The sequence below is a fragment of the Heptranchias perlo genome, chromosome 26 (assembly GCF_035084215.1).
Source record: "Heptranchias perlo isolate sHepPer1 chromosome 26, sHepPer1.hap1, whole genome shotgun sequence".
NCBI lineage: Eukaryota > Metazoa > Chordata > Chondrichthyes > Hexanchiformes > Hexanchidae > Heptranchias > Heptranchias perlo.
Genome location: NC_090350.1, coordinates 32,716,962 through 32,736,523, shown reverse-complemented (window position 1 = coordinate 32,736,523; position 19,562 = coordinate 32,716,962). Strand labels below are relative to the sequence as shown.

The window sequence follows — 19,562 nt, the reverse complement described above, 5'->3', positions numbered from 1 at the left end:
CCTTAACGACGAGCTGCTCCCTGATGGACCAAGCAGCATCTTCTTACCTGTCGCCGTCAAAGTCACCACTGCCCTCAACTTCTTTGCATCCGGATCCTTCCAGGGTGCCACCGGGGACATCACCGGGGTCTGTCAGTCGTCTGCACACAAGTGCATAAGGCAGGTCACCGATGGGTTGTTCCGCAGGGCCTCGCACTACATCAACTTCGCCATGGACGAGCGCAGCCAGATGGAGAGGGCGGTTGGATTCCATGCCATGGCTGGCTTCCCACGGGTACATGGTGTAATCGACTGCACCCACATCGCAATAAGGGCACCTCCGCATGAGCCAGGGCTGTTCATCAACAGGAAGGGGCATCACTCCATGAACGCCCAGCTCATCTGTGACCACCGCCAGAGATTCCTACACGTGTGCGCCAGATACCCCGGCAGCTGCCACGATGCCTTCGTCCTCAGGGAGTCCACCGTCCTGCCCATTCTCCAGGCACCCAACGCCGGCAACGGCTGGCTCCTCGGCGACAAGGAGTATCCCCTACACACGTGGCTCATGACGCCTCTGAGGAACCCCATCACCGAGCCGGAGCGTCGGTACAATGACAGCCACACTGCTACCAGGTCTACAATTGAGCAGACCATAGGGCTGCTCAAGATGCGCTTCAGGTGCCTTGATCGTTCTGGGGGAGCGCTGCAATACACACCATTCAGAGTGGGATGAATCATAGTTGTCTGCTGTGCCCTGCATAACATGGCACTACAGAGAGGGGTGCCGCTGGAGGAGGCCCAATCCACACCCGCCACCCACATTGAGGACAGCGATGAGGAGGAGGAGGAGGAGGAGGAGGAAGACGTGGACGCGCCACAGGATGGTGGACAACCCATGCGCCGAACTACGACTCACCGGGATGCTCGCTGGGCCAGGGAGGCACTCGTACGTCAACGGTTCTCCTAGAGTCAGACAGTGCGAGGCGCTCGCATCTGCTCACCTGCACATGCGAGGGGCCATACCAGCCCCCTCCACTGAAGACTGTTGCCAGTACTCCTGCACCCACAGCAGTGTGCCCAATGGGCGGCAGCAGGTGTTCGCCGTCATGATGGGCTGCACGGAACGCACCTATTGCACAGGCCGCGGAAGAATGGACGAGAGGTGGCAGGAGTGGTGAGAATATAGTATTTAATATGTACAATGTGAGATAATATAAACAAAAAGTGTACAAATTAATAGACACCCTGGTGCATTCCCTTTGTGCTTATAACGCCTTTGGATTTCTTTTGCGGGTACCCCACGTGGTGCTACCCTTGTGGCTCCAGCAGAGGTAGTGGCAGGTTGCTCCTGTTCTCGCCCTGACCGGGTAGATGCTTTGGGCGGACGGCCCCTGGGTTTCGGTGCCCGTGAGGGCACCTCCACAGACTGCTCCTCCTGCACCGTTTGCCTATTCTGTGGCCGCTGTAGAGTTCTGACTGGGGCAAACCAGCACCTGCTCCACTCATTGTAAACAAATTTCCAGAGAGGTCCTTCATCAGGCATTAAGCCCCTTGCATATGTTAATTAGGAGCATAGATCGCCTAAAAAAAATGGACCCATTGAATTTAGCAGTGGCCCAAACGCATGTGCAGATTGGTAGTGGGCCGTCCCACTGCTAAATCTGTCAGCGTTGTGCACTTTTTACACCTGAAGAACGGGCACAACACGCACTAATTTCTATCCCCTCTCCCCCCGCCCCCCCACCCCCATCACTGATGTAACTCATTTTGTTTGGTGCATAAATTCACTTTAAAATAAACTGGACAAATAAAAAGAAATATTTAGATTTACACCAAAGGAAAGCTGGCAAGTGATGCGATTCCACATTGATTCTCCTTGTTCCTTGTCATGTATATGTATCCTTCATCACCCCACTCTGTACCCCAGCTAGCAAAAAAAAATATTAAAAGAGATTATTTAGAAAAGTTCAAATCAGGACTGCACAGAGAGATATATTACATGTTGCTAATCATAAACGCTATTATAGGTAATATTCTGCGACAAGTTAGATCTACTGGCTGTTGATAAAGTAAACACATAAGCTGCTAAGCAGAATGTTTGCTGAATGAATGAGCATTCCAGGACTTTTCCACAAGTTTATGTTTTGTAAACTTTGTACTTTGATTGGAAAGGAGTGTATTTTAATTTTTTATTTCTTTTATAAATTTTACATTTTATGAAATAAAATATGGGCACACTTTGATTATGTCAATTCAGCATCTTCCTTAATTCTGCATATTTTTTAACTAGAACATTATGAAGTTATTCTGTAACTTTGTAGTGGTGGAGTGGCAGATGGGGCACAAGTTCATTGGCACCACAGCTGTGTTGCTGCCAAATTCCTAATCTCTGCTGTGGAAAGGCAAATTGCTGGAGAATGGATGCCTCCCTATGGCAGAAGGAAATTCAAAGAGATTCATCACTTGTGTATTTTCTAGGGGAGGCCGCAAAGCAGCTTTGATAGAGGCCTGGAAAAATATCACCTGCCCACCCTCTTGATCATGAATTGTGCCTGGCCTGGGGAGACTAGAGAAACTGGGAAGAAAATAGAAAAATTTACACCCACACAAAGAAACTTTGCATAAATAAGCAAAGCATACCTGCACAAGTCATGGATCAACATTAATGTAAGAAAAGCCATGGAATGAAAAGGCCAGACGGCCCATCTAAGCTCATTCATCTAGTTACCAAGCTCTCCTATTTTAGCACCCAATGGCATTTTGAATATCCTAATGTTTTTCTCTGTGCCATTCTGCTTGGCAATTTATTCCAAACTCTCCTAACATACATGTTTTAAATTTAATTTTCACTCATTTAAATTTACTAACTCTGACGAAATATTTTGACAGTTAGAAATGAATTATAATGTACAGATTAGTTGATTTGAAATTTGAAATCATAACATGAAGGACGGAGAAATTAATCATGTTAAATTAATGCATCCCAGTCTCATTATAACACTCTCAGCTATAATGCATGCATTGTGGTTCGTATTTTTTTATTTTTTCCTGCATGTATGAGATATGGATTTTTGGTTCTTGCCTAAAAGTACCAGTTGCATATCTCAAGCAATATAAGGTACATTTTCTTCTGTTTGCTGATGTTAGTGAAAAATATACGTGATGTTCTTATATTTGCATATTTAATGGTACATCAGTAGCAGCCCAGAATCCAGCAGTAGTAAGGCACCTGGCATCAATCTGAGGTGTTTTTGTGGCCATTTATTCTGTATTCATAAAAAATGGCCACCAAGGTTCTCCAAAAATATTATACGATCCTGGCAACAAGCTGATCCCAGTGTCAGAGGATTGAGTTATGGAGAGATGACTGGTGAAACGGGAGCTCCTTAGCCTTGACTGAGAGGGGACCTTTATTAAATTGTATAGAAAAGGCAAATCCAGACAACAGCTATGATAGTAAGTCAAGGAGGCGTAAATTAAAATTGGTGAAAGTCAAATTTAGGACTGATGATATTTTTTCATACACTGAGTAACCATAACTTTCTCCAGCTTCATACTGGCAAATCAAAGCCATCCTCTTCAGCTCCCACTGACACCCATATACCCTCAGCCTCAGTTCCATCGAACTCCTGGCTGTCACCTCAAGCTGAGCCCAGAGATATGGATTCTTGGCATAAGGCTAGACCCTGAGCTGAGCTTCTCCCCTGCCTCCCCCTCCCCCCCCCCCACAACCCCCACATCTGATCAATCAGTAAGAGCACTTTCTTTCATTTCCAAAATATTGCCTGCTTCTGCCCCTCGCTCTCTCAAAACCCCAATCCACACTTTTATGGCCTCAAGACTGGATTTCCCCAGTGTCTCCTTGCTGATTTTCTAGCCTCCAATCTCCATAAACTATAAGCCATCCAGAACGCTATGGCTTGTATCCTTATCTGCACCAGGACCTGTACGGCCATCACCTCAGTTCTTGCTATGCTTCACTAGTTCCCAGTGCCTCTGACTTCAACATTTTCACCTTCCACTCTCTCCATGGCATTGCCCATTCCTTCTTTGTAATCTCTTCCAACAGTATGTCCTTGCACATACACTGATCTAGACTTTTGGGTAGAGTAGTGGAATCAAAAGCCTTTGTCATCCAAGAGCCAGTTGGATGCTCTGATGTGCTTTTCTTTCTGGATGGTTGTGCTAAGATAGGCCAAATGATTGACTTCACCTATATATATATATATATCTTGTGATTTTCTGTGCTTATTGTCTCTCATTTTTATGATGCCACTGCACTAAAGCCTGATTCACTGAAAAACAGCAACACACTAAGGCAGGATTCAACATTAAGTAGATTGACAGAAAAAAATTACTAAAAAAAAGACCAGAAAGAAAAAAAAAGAACCAAGTCAGCCAAGGGGAGACAGAGAGAAACCAAAAGGGAGGACTAAGGGGAAGGTTGAGAGGGAGAATAAGAGAGAGAAAAAAGTGAAGAGAAAGATGAAAAGATAAAATGTAAAAGGACAGAGAGAAGGCCAATAACAAAATTTAAATGGAGTAATCATAGAAAAAGTAATAAGAAAATAGGCAGCGCAACAATGAGACAGAGAAGATCAAAAAACCAAGAGGAAAAATAATTAAAGAGGAATAGCAAAAAAGAATAATCAGACAGTAGAGACAAAAAGATTTTCAAATTACACAGTGCAATATTAACATTGGAGTATTTAACACATGCAATTGAAAATTTTCTACAATTTTAATGGTATTAATACCTATGTTAGAAGACAAAGAAATTTCATACAGACTTGTTAAACCTGCCATTGCACTGGATCCTGACTCACTGAGAAGCACCAACATCCCAGAGCATGAGTTTGCGTTAAACATTCATTTGTTAATATTGCACGGTGTAATGTCAAGGTCAAGGAGAGACAGAGAAGCACATTAAGCAACAACCATTATAGATATAACTTGTTTTCTTTAAATATTCATTTCTCCCCCTATACTTTGTGGGTGATTTCCCTGTGTTTGCATACCTATAATCAAAATATTATGATAGCTTAATTGTTTCATGCTTTTCCCAAGGTGTTTTCTTTCTGAAATTTTTAAAATTAGGAACATACATCGTCTGTTTGCCTCACTTTCTGACAAACCAGCAAACCTTTGATAGAAATACAGGATAAACGTTCCAAAGTACAGGAACAACATAGGGGATAAAATGTGCAAGAGTAATCTGATCATGATCTTGGAACACTGGGAAAAGCTTGTCGATGCAGAGTCCAATCGGCAAAGTTGTTACGGAGATATCACTGTCACATCAGAATATACCGATGAGAGACATGGTGCAGTGTGGAAATAGAAATTAATATAATAGCTGAGCCTGAAAGAGGAAAGATTTAAAGAAAGCAAAAGGAAAAAAGTGTTGCTGAGCTCTTGGAAATATTTTCAAATAATAAATTCTAATTGTCTGTTTGTGGGCTCGCAGATCTTTATCAGTGAGTGGGTACAGAGGAGAAAATCTTTCTCTTATTTCCACACCGTATACAAGAAACTCGTTGGTAAGCGGACTGATCTCTTGTAATTAGTTTACTTTAATAATAATGGAAATTGGCACTCTATGATTCATCCCATTAATTGTTACTTATCAACTTTCTTGTACCAATATAAATGAACAATACAGATGATCTGTTAGTTTGTAATGAAACACAATAGATGTCGAATGTCAGAAGTGCATGAAAAATAAGAAAATAACATTACACAGAAGCAGGATCCAGGAAGTACATGCATTATATATAATATTTGCAAGCCATAGGTTTATGCTGTACCTGTTCTTCACCAGCCAGTAGTCACTTCCACCTAATGTTCCATAGCCAACAACTAGAACACCATGATCGAGTTCCTCGCTGCTGCACGATGGTTCATCATAGATTCCTGCATTTAAATAGAGCAAATATGCCAATAGTTTTTTCCAGTAGTAGAACTTAAAAATCACAAATGATTTGTAAACTTACAAATGTCCTGCTTAAGGTTTCTGAAAATCTGAGATAAGGATCTTGTTTTATTCAACAAATATTTCACATTGTTAAATGTGATCCCTAATGTTTTGATCCATCCATTCCAAAGAAATATGGATGGGCTTGTTATGCCTTTTCTTGGTCCTAAAACTTCTTGGCTGGGATTCTCCTTCTAGTGACAGTGTTCAGGTGGGGAGGGACTTCCGCCTGCTCCTCCAATACTGCCAGAACCTGGACCCAGGATACTGGCTTGGGGTTTATCTGATATGCATGGTGGGCACCTGGTGAGATTTCTATCATCAAGAGGCATCCCAGATGGAAAATCCGGGCAGTGAGGCCAATCGCCGTCTCAACGTCCAACCTCCATTTCTCAACCCTGCACCAAAAAGGGGCAGAACTGACAAAAGATCGGAGGACTGACAGGCCAGTAGGCCTCAGCAGCGACCAAGGCCTACAAAGTAAGGAAATGACGGCCAGAGGAGGAACTATATGGCCCTTTCCCTCCACACTCTCGCTTCCGGGTACGCCGCCTGCTTCGGGGCTCGGGCGCACTCGGGGCCATTATTTCAGTGAGCGCGTGGTCAATCTATGGAACAAGTTCCCCTAGGGAGTTGGTGGAAGCTGATAGTATTGATTCATTCAAATGTAAATTAGATAGATTTCTTTCAGAAAATAACATTTTGTGATACAATATATGAACAATTTGAGACATGACATGCGGTAAGTGTAGCATGTTTGTGTGGAACAGGTGACTTTGTAGCTATGATTCCCAAAGCTTTCCACCACTGGGGTTTTCCTCATCTCCTGCCTGGGTCTGCTGTAGACTAATTGATAGAGATTGATTGCTATGATTAGTCAACAACATTATCATTTTGTCATGCGACTACCAGGATGGTAGAAGACAAACTAGATGGACCCTGGTCTTTTTTCACCTAACAATTCCTGTATTCCTTTGAAATGGGGCAAGAATTACTAGAGACATATTTTCGCACAAGAGGAACATATAATGGAAATTTTTTGTCCATTCGTATAAGCCACAAATCTGATGCATTGACCTGTGCATCGAAATTCCTAATACCTGTCCTATGGGGCAAGGCTCTGTGCCCTGGATGTTAAATCATAAAACTTACCCATATGAACGGGCAAAGAAATATTAAAAGACAATATATTCCATCTAGATATCTACCTGAGGAATACAGCTGGAATGATAGGTGACCAGCATCAATACCAACAGAGATTGGCCCAACCGTTGCCACGGCATTCTGTAGAGTAGCTTCATTTCCCTTCGGGAGGTCAATAAATCCACCGCAAGTAGCACCAACAGTTTTTGAATCGAAGCTACAGGGTCCATCCTGAGAAAGCGGAACAAAAATAACAGCGCTTATTGTGCTGATGACTGACATGGATTGTGTTTTGTAAAATTTATTTCTGATATATTACATATTAGCAATATTCTCAATATTCTCGCCACATTTATATTGTTTCGGTTATTTCCATTGGGAATTGGGTTTGTGAATGAAAAGTGTTGGCATTATGCATTTTTTATATACTACTTGACATATTGGTCATTTCTGGTGCTTTGGAAACACAACACAACATGGATCTCGTGCAGTCAACAGCAAGTTCTATGATGGAACACAGAAGAGAACTGGTTAAAATACAAAGGTAGCTAAATGTGTTAATAAGTTGCAGGTTTGTATTCCAGAAGAGAACCTGCTAGTGACTCCACTTAGCAGATAAACTGAATTTGGTTGCAATTTTACATTAAAAGGTCTTTTAGAATATAACAGTATTAATTGCTGGCCAGCTCCTTGGAAGATGTAAAATACCTAATACTTCTATTAATACCAGGCAATCTTAGCCACTGCCTGAGAGGAGTACCACTCTCCAATTGTTCAACTTATTTTCATTGGCATGGAGCTTTCCAAATTAGGTGTACAGCTGGGAATCAGTTAGCTGCTTAGACTTGACATAACTCCTTAAGGCAGAAGTCACTTGCAATTATGCTATTTTTGTTTTCTTCTTTAAGACAACATGTAATGAAAAAAGTTAATACATTTACCTGGATACCGATGTTTCTAATGAAATACAATTTGCATTTACCCACTTACACCCTGTCTAGCACCATTGTGTGAGCACCAACACCATGAGGACTGCAGTGGTTCGAGAGGAAGGCCCACAACCTCTCATGGCAACTAGGATGGGCAACAAATACAACCTTCCCAGCGCCACCTACATCCCAAGGACAAATTAAAATAACTTTCAGCTGAAACAATGAAAACTGACGACAGTAGCACAATGAAGGAATATTTCAGTGATAAAACTGCACGTGATCAAAAAAAAATCAAAGAATTCAAGGAAAATGTTATACTGTTTGAAGGGCAAGTCATAGGCTAACAGTTCATTCAGCCATAGTCAGTGGTTTAACACAATGACAACCCTTTTACTTCCATAACCCAGGGATCCTGAGGCCAAAAGTTGTGCCCCGACCACTGCCATGATAGAGATTTGTAAACAATTTTACAACACCAAGTTATAGTCCAACAAATTTATTTTAAATTCCACAAGCTTTCGGAGGCTTCCTCCTTCCTCAGGTGAATGGTGTGGAAATCACCTGAGGAAGGAGGAAGCCTCCGAAAGCTTGTGGAATTTAAAATAAATTTGTTGGACTATAACTTGGTGTTGTAAAATTGTTTACAATTGTCAACCCCAGTCCATCACCGGCATCTCCACATCATGATAGAGATTGATTGTCATGCTTAGTCAACAACTCCATTATCGTTGTTTTATGCGACTACCAGGATGATCGGTCGAAGGACCTTGGTCTTTTTTCATCTAGCAATTCCTATGACCGATATCAGCTGGTGCAGTGCAGACTGGGGATCAAACCTGGCACCATACTGGACTTTATAACTGAGCTGTTTGCTTCCTGAACCATCTAAGCTATCAGAGCAGCTCAAATACATAACTTAAAAAATACAGTGCCACCCCACCAGCATGGTTCTGCAAACTCAATTATGCTACTTAAGAGACAATGTAGCATGTTAAAATTCACAGAAATCAACATTTTTTTGCCTTACACTCAAGGAAGAATGATCCTTTAAATAGGCTGGACTATGTAAAGTGATTAGCTCTCTGTGACTGTCATAATTCTGATATGCTGATGTAAAAGCCCACTAAAAATGCATTTAAATTAAAGGATCAATATTTATTTGATGTCAATAATTGCACTTCATACCATTGAGTAAACCTGACGTTTCAGTGTCGGAATGCTAGGTATTACGCTTAGTGTTTGTGTGAACACTGAAACAAACAACACAGATAAAGTCATGCCCTACGTGTGCTTTTGTGTTAACAGCTGGCAAGCTCTCATTTGATTAAGGGAGATTAGAGATTTTGTGTTGTGTGCATAAGAGTGTCTGTGTCTATTTGCACTGAAGCACTGATTTAATATGGAATACGTTATTAAGATTATCTTGGCTAACCTCTGCTGTATATGGATATGATTCTTCGGTGTCAACTCCTCCATTGTCAATTATATACTCAAATGCATAATCCATGAGTCCTCCATTACAGCCGTTATTTCCATATTTGCCAGAGCAGTCAACGAGCTGCTGCTCACTCAGGGAAACCAAGTTGCCAGTCTTCCTAAAGTGCTGTCCCTCCAAAGACCCTGTCTGTAAATGAAAATAACCATACAATCATGTACAGGTGAAATCAACTCAAAACACTGAAAATAACATATGATTTTGAATTTAAATATTATAAATTACTGACCAATCAGTCTTTCCCTCAGGAGAGACTCTAAAACTGTAGCAGTGCCTGGAACATAGCGTCACTATTAAACATGGACTGACTTATAAAATTTTACAAAGATGCTGATAGGTATTTGTTCCTGTACTGAAAGCACCTTAACCCCAATACACCAAACTGCAGAACTAATATCTTACAATTCCAAAGTGCAGAAGGAAATTATTATGCAATGACAGTCAACGTTGATGTAAGTTACTCAGAGTTCTGTCATAAAATTACATATTTTGATTTAGCCAAATACAAAGGTTTGCCTATCCAATATTCAATTTACCAGAATGTAGTGTCTTATTTTGACTAAGCACAATTTTTATCTTTAAATAAAATTGTACATCTTATAAATCAGACTTACAGCACTGAATGCCCAGCAGGAGCCACATTCCTGTTGGTCTTTGACATTTGTTACATAGCCTTTATCTCTCCAGTCAACTGTATTTGGAAGACTAACATTCTTGAAGGATAGTGAAGTGACTGCTGTGAACTTTGTGACACTGGAATTTCTCAAGCAGCTGCCAAGTACCAATTTTCTATATTCTTCATTTTCCTGCAAAAAAATCATTAAATATTAACATGTGAACCCTTTTAATGTTTATAAGTTAGGGCATGAAGTAATATCTTGACAATTAAGACTGACCAGATTACATAACATGAGTGACAAAAACAAGTGATTTATGGCCCTTCTCATAATGGGTACACGAAAATGTTATTCTTATTGGAAGACACCTTAGTAGATTTACTTTGAAAGAAATTTCCAAAGTTTATTGTAAGCACATACTAATTGTTCCTTGACTGGCTAAATCGAAACATGCATGCTGCATTTACACTGCCACTACCAGTTCCAGTCAGATTAAATCCTGTTTACACGACCTGGTGGAACTTCATTCTCCTCTCAAGGAGAGAGCTTACGTGCATGTGCAGAGTTCCACTCTCAGCAATTACATTTTAAATGCTTGGAGAGGGCAGTGGCCTCACTTTAGGTAGATTTTAAAAATGTCCAGGAGGTTCAAGACAACCCCTCGGCACCTTTTAAATCTGGCTTGGCATCGCAGTGGAGTCACACTCCATGGGATGTTGAACTGAAATGATGTGAGACTACCCCTCCCCCCACTTCTTCTCTCTGGAGTCAGGTAAAGCCACAACTCCAAACTAACAATACAACTGTAGCGTCAGTTCGAAACAGAAACCGCTTTGCTCCAGTGCTAAAGCTGTAGTGTAAATGCACCTTTAAAGAAAATAATAAACAATGAATTACCAGGTCAGCAAAGCTGTTCATTTCCAATCTGTAGGTATAAGTCCCCTGGTCTGCCAGCATATTGTGCACTATAACCGTCTTCAGGTTAGTCAGCCAGATCTCTTTACGATGGGCTACCTCTTCAGGAGGAAAGTACGATTTATCTTAGATTAAAGGAACAACATTACAGTTAGTGCAGTCACTTTGTGTTCTCACTTCCTGAAGTACAGTGAAGCCCCTGCCGCAGTACTGAAACAGCCCTTATCAAAGTCACAAGTGACATCCTATGTGACTGTGACAATGGTAAACTATCCCTCCTCATCCTTCATGACTTGTCTGCAGCCTTTGACCTGGTCGACCACACCATCCTCCTCTAACTCCTCTCCTCCGTCGTCCAGCTGGGTGGGACTGCGTTCGCCTGGTTCCATTCTTATCTATTCAGTTGTAGCCAGAGAATCACCTGCAATGGCTTCTCTTCCTGCTGTTACCTCTGGAATCCCCCAAGGATGTGTTCTGGGTCTCCTATTTCTCATCCACATGCTGCCCCATGGCAACAGCATCTAAAAAAACATCAGATTCCACATGTACGCTAACGACACCCAGCGCTACCTGACAACCACCTCCCTTGACCCCTCCACTGACTCTCATTTGTCACATTTAGTTGGAGCAAACATTTCCTTCAACTAAATATTGGGAAGACCGAAGCCATTGTCTTTGGTCCCCGCTGCAAACTCCGTTCCCTAGCCACCAACTCCATTCCTCTCCCTGGCCACTGTCTGAGGCTGAAGCAGACTGTTCTCAACCTTGATGTCCTATTTGACGCTAAGATGAGCTTCCGACCACATATCCATTCCATCACCAAGACCGCCTACTTCCACCTCCGTAAAATCGCCCATCTCCGTCCCTACCTCAGCTCATCTGCTGCTGAAACACTCATCCATGCATTTGTTACCTCCAGACTGGACTATTCCATTGCTTTCCTGGTTGGTCTCCCATCTTCCACCCTCCATAAACTTGAGCTCATCCAAAACTCTGCTGCCCACATCCTAACTCACACCACGTCCCGTTCTCCCATTACCCCTGTGCTCGCTGACCTACATTGGCTCCCGGTCCAGGAGCGCCTTGATTTTAAAATTCTCATCCTTGTTTTCAAATCCCTCCATGGCCTCGCCCCTCCCTATCTCTGTACCCTCCTCCAGTCCTACAACCCTCCGAGATCTCTGCGCTCCTCCAATTCTTGCCTCTTGCGCATCCCCGATTTTAATCGTTCCATCAGCTGCCTAGGCCATAAGCTCTGGAATTCCCTCCCTAAACCTGTCCACCTCGCTACCTCTCTCTCCTCCTTTAAGACGCTCCTTAAAACCTACCTCTTTGACTGTCACCTGTCCTAACACCACTTATGTGGCTTGGTGTCAAATTTTGTTTGATAACGCTCCTGTGAAGCGTCTTGGGACCTTTTACTATGTTAAAGGTGCTATATAAGTGCAAGTTCTTGTTGTTGTTGTTGATTAAGGGAGTTACTTTGACTTCAGTTAGCAGAACGATCCACAATCAATAATTTTTCTCTGGTGCAACGCACACATTTAAAATGCAATATAGACAAGGTGCAAATATCCATGGACATGAAGTGAAAAGTGGAGTAATATGAAATACATTATGTATCAAATATCTCCAAAATAAAACAGAATAACAAATTTTATCATGTTATAAAAGGTTACTATTTAATTCATTGAATATACTTAATAACAGAAAAATCTGAGGGAAATGTCTTATTGGTCCAGATTTTGCTATAGCAGGGCATCTAACGGTGTCTGCAATGCGAGGGAAACAGGGCATCTGGGACCTGAGTGAACAGGGCAAGCAACAGGGTATCTCCTTAACCAATGGGATTTAGGGATTGGGAAATAAACAGCGGAAGGATTGAGTGGAAGGGTGAATTAAAGCAGGGTGAATTCAATGTCATATTAAGTACAGAAAGAGGAATAAAAAGAGGGAAAGGAAGATTGGATTAAGAGAGAGTGCAAAAAGAGATAGAAAGGAAAAGTAAGAAGAAAACATTTTAACTTTAAAAATTGACATTTTTAAAATCTCCCTGAAAAATTCAAAACCTGAAGGAATGAGACTCCACACTTGTAAGAGTTCATTTTCAGTGCCAGAGAGGTTGATTGGCAGTAATTAACAATTATCACGTCGTTGAAAGAGTACTTACGCTATTAATTACTAGCGCTACATATCTGCAGCAGGTTTAGTTCGTATCTACTGCACGAATACAGCAAGTTAATGGCATTCAATGCATGTCAATGGTGAGGCCGTTTCCGCGAAGCTAATGGTGGAGCGGCACAAGTCAGACAGCAACTTTTGGATATTCACATTTAACCGTGCATCTGCTTCTCGCTTGAAGTTGTTGTACCATTTACGCATAAATAACAGCAAGTGTCGTTCGCCTCACCATTATTTTGACAGCAAAATCTGGCCCAATGCTATCTGCCTGAGTATTAAGTGTGTGTTAAATACTGGTATCTTTAATCAGTGATGTATTCTTTGCTGCTTTTCACCTGAACTACAGCATTACGTCATATCATTACATTACATCCACAGACACATCTAGGGTCTTTAATTAATTGTCGTTATGGGATGTTTCATTTTGACTGATTCCTGTGAATAGAATCTTGCGATTCCCTAAAACAGAGAAAAAAATGCAGTCTGTAGGAACAGATTAGACTTTTTTACTTTGATTCTGATAATCAAGATGTTTTCCATAATCACTGTTTCCCTTAATCAAATTTCACTGGGGTAGATCCTGACTTTGTGCAATAGTGTAAAACAGGTAATAGCGAGTTGGCAACCCGTTTTACATCTCACCCGATTTTGGGAAAGATGCAAAACAGACTGCCAATTCGCTATCACCCATTTTACACTATTGCACAAAGTCAAGCTCTACCTGACTGTATTTTGTTTCATAAGAAAAAGAAACTACATACTGCATCAGTTATACTGCAGTACCAGTCTGAGACAGATAGTTGTACTGTATAAACCACAACTAGCAATCCAGCTTGCAAATCCCCCCTGCCCATCAAGAGATAACTCTGTCTATGTATAGCATTAATCTCCGCTCTCCAATCCAACAGACCTCTTTTTAACCCTAGATTCACAACAAACTGGGGTTATATTCCTCACGGCATCAAGCCCAAATGGTGTGACACGGTCACCTCGAGGGAGTCTCACTGCACTTGGTTTTACTACATTTCAGAGTCAGACTGAGACTTAACTCCAGAGTTATGCTGCCACTTTTCTATCAATGCTCACTGAAAACTACTTGGCATCACAGTAAAATTGCAACTTTTGTAACCCACACTAAATGTGCTTAAGTCAGAAGGATGAGGGGTATATATTGCCCTCAATTTTTTTTGCATGGATTATGTACCCCTTTCCCTAGTTCCAAATTCTGAAATTCCCCCTGATGTCCCTCCCAACTTTTCATACATGATTGTACCTCTACAAGTGCTATGTGCACAGACTGACTGAACTTCAAACCTTTCTCCATCACCAACCTGCCCTTCAATTGCGTCGCCAAGTTGGAAAACTCCAAAATATTTTGCAATTATTAAAGAACACTATTGCAAAGACTTGTAAAGCTCTACAGTCTGATACCGTATTCATCAATGTCTCATAGCTAAAGTAGATCTCCTGCTCACTCAACATTTCAGTAGCAGATGAAGCAGGTTTGTAACATTGTAAGTTTTTAATATTTATCACAGCACTTATTTTATCAGCTAAACAAATAGAAAATAGGAATAAAAGATACCAAATTTCTTTTTCCAGGCAAGCCATTCCATATCTTCAACAGAGAGGCTGGCAGTACTTGCCAATGCTATGATAGCAGCTAATATCACAATCTTCATTCTGAATTGAAGAATTGAAAACAAATTATTGGACTGATAGTTTAGAAACCATCAAAGTTGGAATTTGGGTGTTTGTACAAGAATGTGGAAAATAATTCTCACCCGAGGCTTGCTTTTTACCAAAGTTCTGGTGAGGTTAGTCTCCAGTAAAATAAAATCTCGAGTGAAGGAATTGAGAAAAGGCAGAGAATTTATACACGTTTCCTTGTCATCTGCTCGTCATGAGGTTTTTGTTTACTTGTCAAAAAAAGAGGAAGTGGACACTTCTTCTCAGTGTAGTTCAAATCACGACACATCAACCAACAAAAAAGTTCCAAGACTTTACACTTTTAAATATTTGGGAATTCCAGTCGGTAATTCTTTGTTGAAAAAAATCACGCTTCCTTTTTTCAATTTTGCAACCAACTGTATAAACAACATTTTTTATCACTAAAAGTGTAACTTCTTTATTCCAAGCAAAAGACTTTTTTTAACTGTAAAAAAAATGTTTTAAAAATATTGGAGTGGCATAGTGTTTTTTTCTTACTTTTCCTTTCTATCTCTTTTTGCACTCTCTCTTAATCCAATCTTCCTTTCCCTCTTTTATTTCTCTTTTATTTCTCTTTTTGTGCAATAAAAACCCACAGTGACCTACATGAGCCATGTTATATTAATACTTAAAGTGAAACTATGTATGTACCAAAAACAAGGTCACAAGAACAAAACCTGTTCCAACACATTTAAGCAAAACAATCTGATTTCTCATCATCCAGGAAGTGAATTTTGCTGATTTAAGCAATTCACACATTCGTCTGTTCATGTGTTATCAATAGCAAGAGGCAGGTAAATGTCAAACTCCCTGACTGAAACAACTCTTGCCCTGAGATTGTTATCAAGAAAGTTGACGTTAATACAGAATGTAAAATATTAGAATTTTTTTTGATGTTGAGCAAGATAACTGAACGAGATTTTGTTATCTGATAGATGATCCCTTTCATCTCTCTGGCCTTCATAAAACAGATACTTAAAATGAGACGAGGTGACCCATTTTAGATGAAGATCATGTTGGTAGATAAATGTAACATAAAGCTGACTGCAATAGAAACATGAAATGCTTACATTGTGAAGTGATACCATTTTGAAGTAACAGGATGAAGTGATGTCCATTGCTGTACTTTGTAGAAGGGGAAAAAAGATTTGGAGGTGATTAGTGACCATTCAAGCTGTTAAGAAAGAAAAGTTAATTATATTCTGGCATGCATTTGAAGGATATTTGACTAAAAATCAAACCAAATTATTCTAATCTTACATAAATTATTGATGAGGCCACATTTGGGGTATTGCTTGTAGTTTTGGGACTACCTTCAAAGGAGCATTGATGTATTGGAGAAGATTCAGCAAAGAGCAATAAGGAGGAATCTGGGATCTGGGATCTCGGGGTGATTTTGGCTATAAGTCAAAACAAGCTTTCCTCATTTTACATAGATCATCAGTGAGACCAAATATGAATATTTGTGTGTTGTTTTAACGGAGATCATTATCCAAGTTTTAAAGTGCAGAACAGGATGGATCATTTAGAGGCAAGGAAATTATTTCACTCAGACTGTGAGCACAGAACTAAAGGGCATGAGTGTAAAGTAACAAGTCTCACGTTGGCTTGAGATTAGAAAGTGCTTGTACCCAATGTCTGAAATAGAGTCCCAGATAAAGCAGCTAATGCTGTTTTCAATTGTAACTTTAAAAAAAGTTTGGATAAATATCTGGTAAGGGATATAATTGAAGTTATAAGGATAAGTGCAGATAGAGATAAACATAAGTTCTGTGGAACATAATGGTTCATGGGACAATGGAAATATCATTTCAAGGAAGGCAAATCATCTAAAGAAAATCTAGGATGTACAATGTGGGGTGTAAAATTAAATAGGTATTCTGGACTTTTGCTTCATTTACTTTTAATGGACAGAGAGAACCTTTGCAGTGGAGTCTCTGATAGAATGAATTGCACATGAACTGTGGAAGGAAAGGACTTGCTGGGCTTTTCTTACTAAACATTTTCTTAAATTAGTTTCTTTAGATGAGTGGGTTGAAAAAATAATGGAAAACTACTTCTTGCAAACAGATACAAGTAATCTTATCAGAACTAGCTAAAAGGGAAAATTACAAGGACACAAGAGAGGCAGGTACCTTAGGCATCTGTTATCTGTATACTGTTCATTATATTTAGCATTTCTGTTTGTTTGGGGGTATAGATAGCACTGGTGTGTTCATGGAATGGCAGAATGTAAGGCCATCACTTATGCTAACCTTAACTCTAAGCAAGGTTTTATATTTTGGCAAACCCTGACCCCAATTGTATGGTAGCGATTGGAACAGTACTCAGGATAGTTCCCATTTTTATATTTATAATTTTTTTTGTATTTTCCAGGGTTGTAAATGTTCCATGTGAGTTAGGTAGTGGTACAGTTCCTTTATTATTTTACTGACCGAACAATAGACATTTACCATAACTGAAGAAGATCCCTTACTGCACCAATGTGACATATTCAGTTACTGCACCAGCCATCTTTATGAGATCTCTAAGTGAGAACAGCACTGTCGTGCCAGGTAGTAGTAAATTATGGGTAGTTGTACTTTGGACTACTGGATACTGGGGGTGGAGTTGATATAGGCCAAAGTCATTTCACTTGTCCTCCCTGTAGCCATCAAAAAGAGGAATCTTAATTCTTTGGGATAGAAACTTGTCCTGGGCAGTAGTGCAAAAATGGGTGGTATCGCATCAGTCGCCCGTTATACGCCCCGACCATTATGGCATCTTCCATAACTCCAGAAAGAACAGATATAAAGGTAATAGAGATAGTTGGAAGGACAAGCAGGATTACCTTTCTTAAGAATTGGGTGAACACATGCAAATTTTGAAAGAGAAGTGATATGTAGACTGGGAGTAACAGAGTTTGAAGAAACAGTATAAGATTGTGCCATGTTTGTCTGGCTCTCAGCTGTTAAGAGTTCCATTGAGGTCTTACAACGAGGTACCCTCTTGACGTGATGGTGTTGGGGTGGGGTGGGGTGGGGGGGTGGGGGTGCTGGGGGGAGCGGAGGGCTTGGGGGAAGGAATAAGGTGAGGACTCGACTGCTACCCCCAGACTAGAATTTACAGTGCTTCTTGCATAGACAGAATCCTGACAGAATAGGGTTCCACCCCAAATTTGGCCCACAAAACCCCCAAATCAGCATATACTTAGTCTGTCTAGTAACAGATTCTAGCAATTTTCCCATTAATATTAAACTCACTGGCTTGCAGTTATTCGGTTTGTTCTTTTCATCTTTTTGAGTTTTGTTGGTTTGAGAGTTTAGCACAGTTTGGCAATTTAGTTTTCCATGTGGATAGTGATTCAGCATTCAAATCTAAACATGGTGTTAAAGTAAGATCTGACTTCTGCCACCATGGGTGTAATCTTGGTATGCTTTTTAAATTTACATACAAAATGTTATTCTATTAGCTCATAATAAAAACTTTGAAATTTTATATTTGAAATGCTGTGATGTACAAGTCCAACATACGAAGGATATATTATAGCAGGTGAGAAATTGTGAAATCTCCTGTGTTTCTACTGATGCATGTACAGAAAGTTTGGGGATTTCCAGAGTGATGATAAAAATTCTTGTGATGTACATCACAAGTACAGTGTGCACGAAATACAATTACTGACATCCAGTAACAGAAATTCATGTTTAACACTACTATATCTTCCCTCCCTGCCTTTATTTCCAAGCTTTCTCAATCTCTGTTACAATTTATAATCTTCGAGATGGGATTTCAACAAAATAAAATCACTTCATTTAAGAATTCATTCTCATAAAATAGTGCAGTAAACATATGGGAAAATTAAATGTTCTGGGCTCATGGTCCAACAGTTCAGTGAAGTATTATCACATGCAGCTTCTGCTGCCGCAAAGGAACCACAAAGTGAAGTAATGATGCCACTATGTAACGCATTGGCCAATTTCAGGTCATTACCAGAGAAATAAGTCGACACCAAAACCCAGAAACTCTTAGTGCGATGTAATTTTGTTTATGTTTTTTACAATTTACAAACAGACTTTGGTTATCTATACCCCAGACAGATAGGGAGCTGTTTGAACTGGTTCTCTGTAGGAACTTATTGAAAAAATATATGGGGCTGAATGTGCAGCCCTATCACAATGCCAGCAGGACTGTTACAGACCATGTGCACAGCTAACCGTATAACATTCTGCAAAGTCAACTCACTTTATTAGTTTCCAAACACTTCCTGTGCAGATTGGCTGACATGTCGAGATTGTACTGGAATCACAGAGCAGCATAAATTTGGCTTGTGTTCCCTTGAGTAAAGAAGATTAGAACATAAGAAAGGAGTAGGCCTTTCTAGGTTGAATATATGTAAGGGATCTTACAACACCAGGTTATAGTCCAACAATTTTATTTTAAAATCACAAGCTTTCGGAGATTATCTCCTTCATCAGGTGAGTAGTGAATGAGAGGCTCTCAAATCGCATATCTGAGAACCTCTCATTCACTACTCACCTGACAAAGGAGATAATCTCCAAAAGCTTGTGATTTTAAAATAAAATTGTTGGACTATAACCTGGTGTTGTAAGATTCCTTACATTTGTCCACCCCAG

General features: G+C 40.4%; 1 protein-coding gene across 1 annotated transcript; it reads right to left on the bottom strand.

The window, feature by feature from the left end:
- Positions 1 to 1,154: 1,154 nt before the first annotated feature.
- On the bottom strand, positions 1,155 to 15,090 carry ctsl.1 (cathepsin L.1). Its single transcript, XM_068006728.1, has 8 exons — positions 15,024 to 15,090; positions 14,825 to 14,922; positions 11,041 to 11,183; positions 10,141 to 10,332; positions 9,464 to 9,655; positions 7,165 to 7,330; positions 5,790 to 5,895; positions 1,155 to 1,909 (listed from the first exon to the last, which is right to left on the bottom strand). Exons 2-8 carry the CDS (start codon positions 14,919 to 14,921, stop codon positions 1,810 to 1,812), a joined length of 996 nt encoding a protein of 331 aa, XP_067862829.1. The 5' UTR covers position 14,922; positions 15,024 to 15,090; the 3' UTR covers positions 1,155 to 1,809.
- Positions 15,091 to 19,562: the final 4,472 nt, after the last annotated feature.

What these genes read in the sequence shown, in the direction of transcription:
- ctsl.1 (XM_068006728.1), bottom strand. Translation starts at nt 14,921, where the DNA reads ATGAAGATTGTGATATTAGCTGCTATCATAGCATTGGCAAGTACTGCC. An exon ending in TGCCTGGAAAAAGAAATTTG is followed by an intron (nt 11,184 to 14,824) that starts GTATCTTTTATT and finishes CTTTAATCTAAG; the next exon opens with ATAAATCGTACTTTCCTCCT. An exon ending in TACTGGCTGGTGAAGAACAG is followed by an intron (nt 1,910 to 5,789) that starts GTACAGCATAAA and finishes TTTTTTTGCTAG; the next exon opens with CTGGGGTACAGAGTGGGGTG.